The 13,630-nt window shown below is 44.7% G+C and overlaps 2 protein-coding genes across 2 annotated transcripts in view; one reads left to right on the top strand and one right to left on the bottom strand.

Moving 5' to 3' along the window:
- The window catches only part of LOC309664940 (uncharacterized protein), a gene marked incomplete at its 5' end in the record, with an annotated part of 67,001 nt that extends 64,859 nt beyond the window's left edge, over positions 1–2,142 (bottom strand). The window contains 2 exons of the mRNA XM_082471106.1: positions 582–761; positions 1,744–2,142. Of these exons, the coding sequence (XP_082327232.1) occupies positions 582–761; positions 1,744–2,142 (579 nt within the window). The remainder of the gene's footprint in view (positions 1–581; positions 762–1,743) is intronic.
- The window catches only part of GLDC (glycine decarboxylase), a 99,761-nt gene continuing 88,214 nt past the window's right edge, over positions 2,084–13,630 (top strand). Inside the window, exons 1-2 of the mRNA XM_082470891.1 lie at positions 2,084–2,536; positions 3,072–3,150. Coding sequence (XP_082327017.1) covers positions 2,282–2,536; positions 3,072–3,150 — 334 coding nt within the window. The 5' untranslated portion in view covers positions 2,084–2,281. The remainder of the gene's footprint in view (positions 2,537–3,071; positions 3,151–13,630) is intronic.

The raw sequence follows: 13,630 nt of genomic DNA, 5'->3' as shown, positions 1-13,630 counted from the left end.
TAATAAAGCTGTGGATTCAACTTGTATGATAATTTGACAATCAGCTGGATCAAACATTGGGTCTGACTTGTAAATACCTTCTCCCTGCAGCTACAGAAGTTATAGAGCATTGAAGCTCTCTAGTTCTTTGAGCTGTCATTTTATTCGGTAAACTCTCCAGGGCATTCAAAAGCCACTAGCCCTCTCTATAGTCCTTGTAGGCATCATTCCCACCAGAAGGGCCTAACCTAGCAACTATTTGGTCTAGCAAAGACCTGTCTTCAATAGGCAATTTATTCCCCACTGATAATTTAAGTAACTCTTTCCATTTCATGCCTAAGACTATCATGATCTCATTCTCCACTAGTGATAATGTTATCACTGCCTTCAAACAGAACTGGGTCAGATAGCTAATCCGTTTAAGCTTTAAGATTACTACCTTAAAGCTACTTTTGGCCTCAGTTACAGTCTTTGTTAAGGTTTATTTAGGAAAACAAAACACTCAAAATATTTCAAGCATAGCTGGATTAAAGTGCCAGGAATAGGTGCATATAAAACCAGTGGAAGGACTGCAAGAGCAAGAGACAGGGTAGATAGAATACCACCATCTTCAGGTCAACCACTGAAGCTCTAGTCCAGGACAGTGAGAAATTCCTGCTGCCTCCTAGGTTGGAAAACCACAGGACATTTCCATTGATGGACACAGCTGCCTTGCTGTACCAACATGGATGGCTGGTAAAGAAGCGCTTCATGTCTGCTGCCACCCATGCATCTGTCTGCTGCTGTCAGAGAAATAAGAAAATGGTTTCCACTTTTATTCCATTTTCCAGTTCTCACACAAGAGTATCTTGTTGACAGAAGACTAATAACATTCAGAACTCTGGAGCCAATCTTGGAATTATAGGTCTCTTGCTTCCAGTTCCTGTGATACACAGAAAAAGAATAGTCAGGAATGGGGAATAAATGCACATTTCTCCCCCTCCCCCCATGGTCTCTAGCACCGAGGATATCTCCCAACTTTTATGAAGGCTGTAATTTCAATTCCAAATGGATGAAAAGCTGTTCAGAGACATTCCACCCAGCCTTTCTAGCTCACCACTCACCCCCGCCTGCCATACAAACATTTTGCCTACTGCTTTTTATTTTATACTTTCCTGCCTCTCTGCCTAGTCTCTGTGCCTGTTAGCTACAGAACCCAGAGTGTGCAGAAGATGATTGAAGGAGGAAGCTTAGAGGAGGAGAAAGAGGACGCGTTCTGTTTTTCCTAGTGTTAGTACACCTAATGTTCTGCTGATTTCTGTCCTTCTCTCTTCCTCATATTAGAATGACAGTGGGAATTTTTTTTTCCCCCCAGTGGGAATTTTGTAAGTTCATTCTCAATAAAAATCTCAAGAGATAACTAGAGAGATTAGATTTCAAAAATATCCAAGTATAAATAATTTTCCAGCTAAGATGACAGTGTAAAATGTATACCTTTGTATCTTTTGCATTTTTATACCACACACCTGCAGGGGTGGGGGGCGTGGGTGGGGGGGAAGGAGGAAAGAGAGAGAGAGAGAGAGCGCTCAAGGCTAGTGTTATGGCAGTGCTTTCAATGCATAATCTCTTTTTAAATCCCATCCAGCTCTATGAGATGCAGAAACCTAAGCTCAGAGGTTGGGTAACTCGCTCACGATCCTACAACTATATAAGAACTCTCATCTGTGCATATTGGTTTCCATGAGATATGAGAGGAAAGATACCCCAAAATTAATGGAGACTAACCAACTCTTTGACTCTGGCCTCTCGGTTGGAATCATCTTCCATCTCAGTTGAATTCCCCAGGCACTTCGCCTGTGGCCTCTGGCACCGAGCGCATGGAGCGCCCCCAACCCGCGTCAACCAGAGATGGAGTAGGAGTAATTGAGAATGGAAGACTCCGGGCGAGGCGCAGCAGTAGTCCGCCGAGGGCCTGAGGAGGGGGTAGGGAAAGGGGGCGGGGGCGGGGTAGACCCCGCCCCCGCCCTTCCGTTCACTCCCATTGGCCGAGCGTTTCCTGGCCGTATCCCACTGCCCACCCCCAGAACGACGCTTAAAGTGTGCGAAGCAGGTGCCTCGAGTGGAGTAACAACTTTGCGCGGGTGTCCGGGCTCCGCGCGGCACCCATTCATTGCCTCTGACCATCCATCCGTCCCTTCGGTCGTCCAGCAGGGAGGGGCTCCAGCCACCCGGGGGCAGCCGCTACCCAGGGGACCGCGACCAGAAGAGGAGCCGAAAGCGCGGCTGACCCTCGCCGGCCCGGCAGGGGACGGTGACCACCACCATGCAGACGTGCGCCAGGGCCTGGGGGCTGCGTCTGGGTTGCGGAGTCGGGGGCGGCCGCCGCCTGGCTGGAGGCGCGGGGCCCTGTTGGGCGCCGCGGGGCCGTGACAGCAGTAGCGGCGGCGGGGATAGCGGCGGGGCTGGGGCCTCGCGCCTCCTCGAGCGCCTCCTGCCCAGACACGACGACTTTGCTAGGAGGCATATCGGCCCTGGGGACAAAGACCAGAGGGAGATGCTACAGGCCTTGGGGCTGGCGGTAAGGACCCCAACCCGGCCCTCAGAGGCCTCACCCTGCGCCACCCGGGTTCTGCCCGTACGGCCTCCCGGCCCCCGCCAGGAGCTCTGCTTCGCTCCGCGTGGGACCCGCACCCTGGCCCGGGGCCCCTGGTGTGGGAGCAAGCACGCGTGCTCGGTCCGCGTGCCCCAGCCTGCTCCCACCAGGTTACTTTCTCCACCCGCTCTTCGCGCCTCAAAACCGTATATTTTTCAACCTAAGTCGCCCTGCAGATGAGCTCTCACTTTGCAAGAGGAGGACCTCCTGATTTATCCAATTATCTCCCGTTGCCCACTGAAATCCAACCCGGAGTGGCCGAATCACTACCCCGACTCATTATTTTTTTTCTCCAGTGATTTTTGGTTTGTTCAAAGTTCTTTTTAAAAAGAAACCCTAATTAGACAATTTAAATGAAGTTTCCCACAAGCCTTTGTAGCTGCAAAATACAGAGGTGACTTTTAACTGAGAAGCAATTTCCTCTGCCTTTAGTGTTCACGGACTTGCGTTTTAATTTTAGAGCATTGATGAACTGATCGAGAAGACCGTCCCCTCCAGCATCCGCTTGAAAAGACCCTTGAAAATGGATGACCCAGTCTGTAAGTGACCGGGAGACTCCGCTTGCTCCGGCCTATTTGTCTTCTATGGTCTTTGAAAGGCCAGCTGTGGGTTAGGATTGCTCAGGAGGGAGAATGTTTATGAAAATAAATCAGCGTTGGGTACCTCACGGGGCGGAAGAGGGTGGAATAATTCAGTTCTTTATCTCAGTGAGGACACAGCAGACTTTCCAGGGGAAGGCAGTGCACAAACACGTGTAGAGGACTCCCAACTTTCCAGGCACCTGTCCCAGGCCATGGTTCTCCCATCCTTTGGCTTGAGAGTTGTCATCACTTCTCTGCAGATCAGGATACTCAGAAGGGAAAAGGAATTGCCTACAGTCATGCAAACAGGGAAGTGACGAAAATGGGAAACCCAGACATCTGGCCTCCTACCCCAAGGTTCTTTATACCACAGTATGTTCAGATTGTTCTCTCTCACATCCAAATTTTACTATTTATACTTACTGAAAGGCAGCAGTACTTTTAAAGCCTGAATGATTTTTATAGAGAAACAGAAATAAGATTCATGCTTGATTAAGAAATCTTAGTTTACCCATAGACTCTCTTAGAATTTTATTATTTTTTAATTTATTTTTATTATTTATTTATTTTAAAAATTCAAACAGAAAGAGAATTTTATTTTATATTTAAAATATTTTTAATGGTCTGAAGATTATTTGACTTCCATGGACTGAGCAAGAATCCACAAAAAAATTAAAGGCAAATAGGCAGAGCTGAAGAGCTTTTTTTTTCTTTTTTTTTTATAAACAGGAAAGAATTCTCATGGTTTTGAATCATAAAAATGCTATCTCTTACTTCTGGAGTCAAGTGAAGAGAAGACAATTGGTTTGTTTTAGGTTTTAGGACGGAAGGGATATGTGGAAGGCAAGCTTTATTTTGTTTTAAAGTATACAACTTGAGGTATGAAGCAGGTCTAGCTCCAGCTGGCTGATGCTGTAATTCAGGGTGTGCTGAGGGCTGCTCCCTTTGTTAGTTTCAAATCTGAACCATTTCCCCTGACGGCAGGGACCTTGTTCATAGAAGAAGATACGCGCTTTTTGTCCAATTGAACTGATTGAGACTTGGGGATAGCTGGAAGCCTTATCTATTTCAGTTTTAGGAAATCAGAATCCTGATTAATTGAATGTTTAGAGTGAAGAGTTATATATTTTTAAAGCAAGCCATCGGTGAATATTTGAACAAGTAAATGCCCTCCTGAGACTTTCAAAGTCAGGACATGTTAGGTCAGCCCTTTTACTGTATACTCTAAAATAAAATGTTCCTGAAGAAATTAGCGTCTAGGAACCATGTCAAAGTTATCTAGCCTTTTTTAGTTCAGCTGCTTGTTTCCAGCTGACTAATTTGAACCTTGGGGGATCCATTTCTCCTCCTCTCTTTAGAAGCAGACTTCTGATAAGTAATTTGCAATTTACGTGTAAACTTTAAACCCAGCTTCTGTGAGACTTGGGGCTGGTTCCATCTGGTTAATCTGAGGTGACTCAGAAAATATTGCACAGTCAGGAGTCCCCCCTTGCCCTGAAGTGGGCTGGCTCTCCAACAAAGCTTGCTACTTGGAAGTGAGCTGGGGGCGGAAATGGGGAGGAGGGGGAGGGGGAGGTGGTGGTGGGCGGCACAGAATGCATCAGAAAGGCATCAGTGTTTTACTCTGAGCTGTGCACACGTCATGGGTAATTAATGTGTTCCACGTGCGGAGAGCAAATTGGTACAGGTAACCTCTAGTAGAAGCATTTTCATTTAACAGTGGAGCAGCATTATCCAAACTTGGTTTCACGTGAATGCTGAATGCCTGTGTTCTACTGTAGTCAGAGGAATTCTAGACCAAATATTTGTTCACTGCATACAGAGAAAACTAATAAGAGCTAGTTAGATGAGTCTTAAATCCCTCATTGCTGAGTAAAAAGAAGATCGTGAGAGCTGTAAGCAGCAGGGAGATACTTGGGTTAGTTCTTATGCATAACTTTATAATCTCAAATCTTTATGTAGTGCTTACCATGTACTGGGCACTTTTTAAAGTGCATTTCATGTATTAATTTAATCCATATTACAACCCTGAGGGGTAACTACCATGAACAACTCTGTTTTAAAGATGAAGAAACCATGGCATACAGAGGGTAAGAATCCTGCTCGAGGTCACCACTGGTAAGCGGTGAAGGCAAAATTCATCCCACACAGACCAGCTGCTGTTCACACTCCAGCCATCAGTCTACATTGTCTTCGTTGTGTCCTCTGCAAGGGGGTGGGTGTATAAAGTAGAAAACTCCTGTCCTGACTCTTCCAAAGCATCCAGTTTACGGGTATGCACAAGGCCAATCACACTGGGATCACTCTGCCATTTGCCAACTGCCCTAGTGGAAATGCAGCGGCAGGCTGAGAGCACAGGTGTGAGAACACTCAGGCCCGCTGCCAGGGCGAGGGAAGGGATGACAAAAGTTCAGGACTAGGGCTGGGTATCGAAGGGTGAGTAGTTATGCTCTGCTGGACAAGGCTGGGGGAGAGTGCTGGAGCTAAAGGGACCAGCTTGTACAGGACAGAGTGGCCTGACAGAGTCAGGGAGGTACAGACGGTTCAGCCGTCCCGCAGGATACTCCCCCTCCCCTTGGACACTTCAGGAAGTGCCTTGAAAGAATACCTTGATCATTAGTTGGCTTCACAGTAAGCCATACTTTAGAGAAACAAGCAAAGATATTCAGTTCAAAACCCTATCAGATTCATCTAGTCAAGTGACTTCATCCCTCACTGACATACACAAAGAACAAAAAACTAGAAGGCTATATGTCAGTGGGAACATTTGTTTCTCTGGATGGTGCCGTTATGGATGATTTTAGATTTCTTTTTATTCCTTTGCTTTTTCTAGATTTTCTACAATAACTATGTATTTATTTTATTAATACAAAATTTAAATACTTTATGAACCATGCCAATCACTTTCGGCTATGCTATGCCTGTCAGTATAGTATTTTCAGTGAAGCCATCTCAAGTGAACCAGACTGAACTAGCCTGTAACTTCACAGAAGCAGGGTTTAAAGTTTACACAAAATTGCACATTGCTTATTGTGAGCATGCTTAGGAAGAGAGAGGAGACACTAAACCCTTTAGTGTTCAAGTCATTCAACCAGAACTGAGCGGCTGAGCTGTCGGAATGAGACTTTTGACAGTCTTGTGAGAACTTAGTGTTCTAAGAGATATCGTTTAGAGTGATTTTAATAAATGGTTAATGGAGGGCAGTGAGCAGAGGGAGGGGGTGTTGTGTAACGCAGCTGCAGGTGGTGACTCTGTCACCCAGGTGGGGTTGGGCACTCTTCCATTTTTTTTTTTTTTTTTTTTTTTTTTTGACTGCGTTGGGTCTTCGTTGCTGCGTATGGGCTTTCTCTAGTTGCGGCGAGCGGAGGCTGCTCTTCGTTGTGGTGCACAAGCTTCTCATTGCGGTGGCTTCTCTTGTTGAAGAGCACGGGCTCTAGGCGTGCGGGCTTCAGCAGTTGCAGCACAGGGGCTCAGTAGTTGGGGCAGGTGGGCCCTAGAGCTCATGAGCTTCAGTAGTTGCGGTGTGTGGGCTCAGTAGTTGCAGTGCGCAGGCTCAGTAGTTGTGGCTCGTGGGCTCTAGAGTGCAGGCTCAGTAGTTGTGGCACATGCTGTTAGTTGCTCTGCAGCATATAGGATCTTCCCAGACCAGGTATTGAACCCATGTCCCCTGCATTGGCAGGCAGATTCTTTACCACTCTGCCACCAGGGAAGTCCATGGGCACTCTTCTGAACTGATCCCAAGGACACCTACAGGGCAGTTGTTCCCCTGGCTGTGGACGTCAATTATCTTTCAGCTGGATTAAGTCTGTTGTGAGGTGCAACCTGTAAACTCTCCAGTCTGTGACAAATCTCTCCTTTGGCCATTCCTAGCTCCTTCAGTTCCCAGTTCCCAGTTCCCATATGAATTATTATTTCATCTTTAGGATAATTCCAATGGATTTTCATTATACAACTGTGGAAATAAATAAAGACCAGCCAAATGAGAAAAGCAAAGGCTGTTTGTTCTGAACTTGCTCTAGGAGTCAGACTTCTGTTTTGCAGAGGAGTGGGAAGACCTCATAGTGAAATAAAGGAAAGACTTCAGGTGTGCCCTGTTGGCCTGGGCAAGCTGTAGGTGGGCCAATTAAAGCAGGGCTTCCTATGTGATTGGTTAGGGGTGCTTGTTTGGCTTTGTCTGGTTGGTCCTAAATTGGAAGCAAGGACCAAGAGTAGGGAAGCTGTCAGTTATTAATCAAGTCCTGGCCCTTTTGGGCCAATTGTTATAGAAGTTATCATTCATTTTCCTCCATTGTCACTGGAGATAGCAAAAGATGGCTTTCTGCAAGTCTAATCTGTAGCAGGCTGACTTCAGAGGTGGTTTATTGTAGATAAGGGGGTTGGTTTCCTGAGTAGGTTGCTGCAGGTTGTGGGTGAAAGTTCTGTGGTCTGGCTATTCCTTATTTATATGTTTAGACTCTCACAGCAGTCTGTTGTCCTTGTATTTTTGTCATAAATTCTTGTTAGGCAGACCCCTGCTGATCTGACTGATACCTTGGACAGTCAACCTCTTGCCTAAATTGTAAGTGTTTATGGCTATTTACTATAGGCAAGGAGCTGTGAGGATAAATGTATGAAAAAACAGTCAATATCCTCAGGGAGCTTCCATCTTAACATAAATTGATTCAGAAAGTTAAAGTGTCCAAGATGTCATAAGAAATATGAATAAAATGCTGTGAGTGTACAGAAATGATGTGAAATTGGATAGCAAAACAGGGATTTCTGAAAACAATGTGAAAAGTTTAAGTATATCTTTTCCTGTTAGAAAGAAAGACAAAATCTTTACATTGACTATGTTTTCTTTGTGTGTAAATATGTTATTATACGAAGGAAAAAACTCAAAAAGGCAGCTCCTTCATTGAGAAAAAGAAAACGGCAAAATGCAACGTGTGAAGCATAATTACGGAATTATTTGAGTATTGTTATAGTCTCATCCTGGATGGAATCTTAATAGAATAATTATGCTGTCAATGATTTGGGGGATTCTGGAGTGTTTTCCAACACCACCGAGCAATTTTCAGTTCTCAGGGGACACCAACTGGTTGTCCTACAATTTAACTCACTTCTGATACTGTCTACCTGCATATAGCATCAGACCTCACAGATTAAGTCCCCCAAAACTGCCCCCACTTCAGATGACAATCACAAGTTAGGGTTGTCACCTGGGCTTCTGACCAACAGGCTATAAATTGGACCCCCTCCTCTGGTTCAATTAATTTTCTAGAGCAGCTTACAGAACACTAACATTTCCTTACATTTACTAGTTTATTATAAAGGATATTATAAGAGATACAGTTGAACACCCAAATGAAGAGGTACATAGGGTAGGGTCTGGAAGTGTCCCGAGCACTGGAGCTTTTGTCCCCATGGAACTGGGGTGGACCACTTTCCCAGCACAGGGATGTATTAGCCAGCCGAGAAGCTCATCAAATCTGCTGTTTTTATAGAGCTTATCCTGCAACCCCTCCCCCCTTCCTTTTCCCAGAGGTCAGATGGTGGGCCTGAAAGTTCCAGCCCTCTAATCACTTGGTGTTTTTGCTGACCAGCCCCATCCTGAGGCTATTTAGGGACCCCACCCTAATCACTTTATTAGCAGATACTCAGGTGTGCTCAAAAGGACTTGAGTATGAATAACACAAGATACTCCTGTCACTCAGGAAATACCAAAGACCAGAGATATTTCTTATTATACTACAGGGATATTTCAGAAAAATATGTGGTGGTATATCCTGATAAAAGTGGAGAGGTGAAAAGAAAATATTTATTTTAAAAGAGATGAATCCTAAAATAAATTGTGATCAGTTTTTTCCCCTTCCTTTTGAAACTAGAACACCAAACGAGAAATCTCAGTCTTTGTAAAGTATCATTTTTAAGCATTAACATGTTTTGAACTATCAATCTAAGTAAGGATGTAAACTGAAACAAGCTCAAATTACCAGAAATTTGAGTTTATCTGGGAATAGCAGAGGAATTGCAATTTAGGAGACATGTGCTGTAGAAGCTGCAAACAAGTTATTGAGGGTCTGGGGCAGGTTGTGTTTGTGGGCAGGGAGCACAAAGAGAGGGACATCCAGCCAGAACCCAGCCAGTAAGTTCATTGGCTTGAGTATGGAGAGATTCTTGGTGGATGTTCATTGGTCCAGAGATAAGTCTCAGTCTTCTGTAAATCAGGCGTTTACAGGAAATCAGTCTCTCAGTTCTTAAGTTCCGTTCTTCTGAGGGAGCATGTGTGAGATTCTCCATTTCATATCCTTGGGTTCCATCTTTTTTTTTTTTTTAGTAGTCCTTTTTCTGCTGATAGCACCTTATCTTCATTTGGCTGTATGAGTCCCATCCTTTTCCTCTTCAACTTTATGTTTCTGCTGTCTCAAATTGTTCCTTTTTTTTTTTGGTGGACGGGCCACATGGCTTGTGGGATCTGAGTTCCCCGACCAGGGATTGAACCTGGGCCACAGCAGTGGCCACCAGGGAACTCCCTTTGGGTTCCATTTTGGATTGAAATCCTTTCACAGGACTTGCTTATTTTTTGACATGCAAGGATACAAACATGCTGACATATGGTGATGAGGGACCAAATAGGTCATGTGATTGAGACAAAGAACTTAAAATGTAAAACAACTTTTTCCTTTTCATCTTTTTAAAGGATCATGGAATTCATCCAGCACCATCAAAGATTTTATGTAAATGGAATTCTTTAACAATATTTTAAAAAATTGGCACTTTTTTGGAAAAGTTACTGTATTAGTTATCTCTTGCGTTATAAGAAATTACTACAAAACCGTGGCTTAAAACAACAGTGAACATTTATTATCCTCACAGTTTCCGTGGGTCAAGAATCCAGGAGCAGCTAAGCTAGGTGGTTCTGGCTGAGTCACTCATGAGGTTGTGGGTCGCACATTGGTGGACGCTCAACCAGGGCTGGAGGAGCCACTTCCAAGGTGGCTCATAAACATGGCTGGCAAGTTGGTGCTGGCTGTTAGCGGGAGGCCCTGGTGCCTCCTCACATGGGTCTCTCCACAGACTGCTTGAGTGTCCTCACAACATGGCAGCTGGATTCCTGCAGAGCCAGTGATTCAGGAGAGAAGGAAAGCCAGGCAGAAACTATTCTTTTTATGACCTAGTCTTGGAAGTTCTATAGTATCATTTATATCATATGCTGTTCATAAGAGTGAGTCACTAAGACTGGCCCAAATTCAAGGGAAGGGGAATTAGTTTACACCTTTTGAAGGGAGGAGTGCAAACAAGATTGCACACATAATTTTTTTTAATAGACGTTCCTTTTTAGAGCAGTTTTAGGTTCACAGCAACATTGAGCAGAAAGTACAGAGAATTCCCCTATACCCCTTGCCTCCACATATGCACAGCCTCCCTCATTATCAACATCCCCCATCAGAGGGGGACATTTGTTACCACTGATGAATGTACGTTGACACATCATCATCACCCAGAGTCCGTAGTTTACATTAGGGTTCACTCTTGGTGTTGTACATTCTGTGGGTTTGAACAAGTGTATAATGACATGTATCCACCATTATAGTAGCATATAGGGTGTTTTCACTGCCCTAAAAATCTTCAGAGATATTTTAAAAACTACCACATTCATCTAAATTAGCATATACTTGCTATCATAAATTATAATGAATTTTATCTAACTTTTAAAAGTACTCAATGCTATCAAAATAAAATATACTGTGCTTTAAATATGGTATTACTCTTGAGGACTGTTGAGGTACATAGGGCCATTTGCCCATACACTAAATGCCCCAACCTACTCCCCTTTGTCACCATTGGGTTATAAGCCACTATTACCAAATCTATGTCGACAGCCTCCTCCATCTACTTTCATTCCTTGAGAGACTTCAATGGAAAATACAATACTGCTTTAGGCACTGAGGGTGCAAGAATCAGGAAGTAAAGGGTGAAAAAGATATGGTCCCTGACTGTAGGTTAAAACTGATAGGGAGATAGATACTGAATAGCTCCTTAGGTCTGCAAATAGGATGAATGGTTTAGCTGAGGTTATGGCATGAGCAGAGGCTTGGAAGTGTGGACATGCCTCAAATAACCTAACATGGTTATTTGAGGATGGTGAGTAGACCATGTGTGTAGAATATTGAGCTGCAGAGAGGTATGGAAAGCAAGGTATGGAGGGCCCAAAGCCATGATAAAGGATTTCTTTTCCTCTACATAATGGGGAGACATTAACAGTTATTACAGAGGGAAGTGACATATTCAAACTGTGTTTTGCAGAGTGCCTCTGAGATAGAGGCAAGGAGACCAGCTGGGAGATTGTTGGAGATTTTATTGTATATTTTTTATTTTGGGCTGCCTTGGGTCTTCGTTGCTGCACGAAGGCTTTCTCTAGTTGTGGTGAGCGGGGGCTACTCTTCGTTGCGGTGCATGGGCTTCTCATTGCAGTGGCTTCTCTTGTTGCGGAGCACAGGCTCTAGGCACGTGGGCTTCAGTAGTTGTGGCTTGCGGGCTCAGTAGTTGTGGCTCGCAGGCTCTAGAGCACAGGCTCAGTTGTTGCGGTGCATGGGCTTAGTTGCTCCGCGGCATGTGGGATCTTCCTGGACCAGGGCTCGAACTCATGTCCCCTGCATTGGCAGGCGGATTCTTAACCACTGTGCCACCAGGGAAGCCCTGTTGGAGATTTTAGAGGTGAGATTTTAAATGTGTCTACCAGGAAGCAGTCACCAAGCTGATATTAGATATGTAAGAGTGGGAGCAGGAGAAGGCAGGGGAGCCTTTAGACTGTGATGCAGGTCTGACCCTGGTGGAGGGGGAGAAGGATGGAAGAATTGGGTAAGAAGAATCATAGACTGCAGCACAGATCTAAAAAGTTTTGGTCAGACTGAGCAGAGTGCTTGAACCAAAGTCACCCATCAGAGGAGTCCCACATCTTACAGGAATGGGTCTGCATTAGTTCTCCTGCTGGGCTTAGTATCAATAATTGCCTGGGAGCAGCCTGTGGGAAGTATGGTTTTGGTACAAACATGGTGGTCGGTCCAGAGGGACAGCAGGTAGGACTGTCAGTCAGTCAGTTTCTAGGCTGAGTGTCTTGGGGTGATGGAGATGTCATTAACAGAGAGCAAACAGGGAGAAGAGGAGGGTCCTAGAGGAAGCCTAGATCATGGGTGTTGTTTGAGCAGAACTGAATTTGAGGTGCTCAGGAACATGCATTTGAAAAACCTGAATCAGTCGTTGGAAATAACGAGTCTAGAGCTCAAGAGAGAGATTTGAGATGGAGTTGCAGATTTAGTGAGTCTTCTGAATGAATTAACGAGAATGAGTGAGATTTCCTATGGATGGAGTATTGGGAAGAAAGTGGAAACCAGGATACTGGGAAATAGAGCATGGAAAAGGACACAGGCAGAGCAGCCTGAGATGAAGTAATCCAAGAGGCCAGAGGATACATTTTAAGTCAGGGGTTTGTGGACCTCAGTGTCATATTCTGGACCTTTCTTAGGCATAAGAGAGAAGAAAGTCCACATGATGACATAAGGACACTCCGAGGTGGGAGGAGTTTAGGGGCTGCCTGTCTGATGATCTAAGTAAGAGGCAGGAAGGGCGAGACTGAGCATTAGAAAAGTGAGAAAGTGATCATCTGGGTAGTGAGGAGCCTAGATCACCCTGCATGGAAGTCCTGCTGAGATTTAATGGCTTGAATCTGTAAGGTTTGCTAGGATCCCCTCACCCAGCATCATTTAGTGACCTGGGAGCAGGAACAGAGAAATGGGGTGCCTGAATTTAGCTTAGTTTGAGGCTTGGTAAAGTCAAGTGGCCAAGGACTTCAAGGTCCACACAGGCTGGCTGGGGTGGGAGACAGGTGAGGCAGTCCCATCCGTCCACATTGGGATGGGAGCTCAGTGACCACCTTATGGGAATGGGAGTGGGGGGCCTGACCTGCTAAACCTCTGAGTCAGCTCGGGAGCCTGAAGGGGGGTGGTGCACAATGAGGTTGTGTGCTGCTTGCAGGAGGGTGAGTGTTGTGGCTTCTATTCCTTATGTCCTCTTTTCACCCCACCAAATGGCACTGTGGTTTGCTTTTAGAAATCTCTGTTACATGATGTGTGAAGAACTTTGATCTCGTTTTGACTGCTCAGGTTTGTTTTACTTGTTAAACCTGAAGTATTTTAATAAAAATGCAACTGGGAATTTTAGTAAGGATTCTCAATGTCCATATCATCCAATGTACTAACTGATTAAACAATAAGGAAACAAAATTTTGGAAAATATGAAATTATTGTAGGCACTGTATTATTTCACAGAACTTGCTTAATAGCTGCAAGTTTCCCTTTAGAAATGTTTCTCTGAAGCTCATGCCTTTAGGGATGTGAGAACGGCTTGCACATTGATTTGTCATTGTGGATTCTGTGATGGGTGAGTTATTGTGAATATT

The sequence above is a fragment of the Balaenoptera physalus genome (assembly GCF_965194825.1).
Source record: "Balaenoptera physalus genome assembly, chromosome: 7".
Lineage (NCBI taxonomy): Eukaryota > Metazoa > Chordata > Mammalia > Artiodactyla > Balaenopteridae > Balaenoptera > Balaenoptera physalus.
Note: the sequence above shows the minus strand (reverse complement) of the source record. Positions and strands in the feature narration are given on the sequence as shown.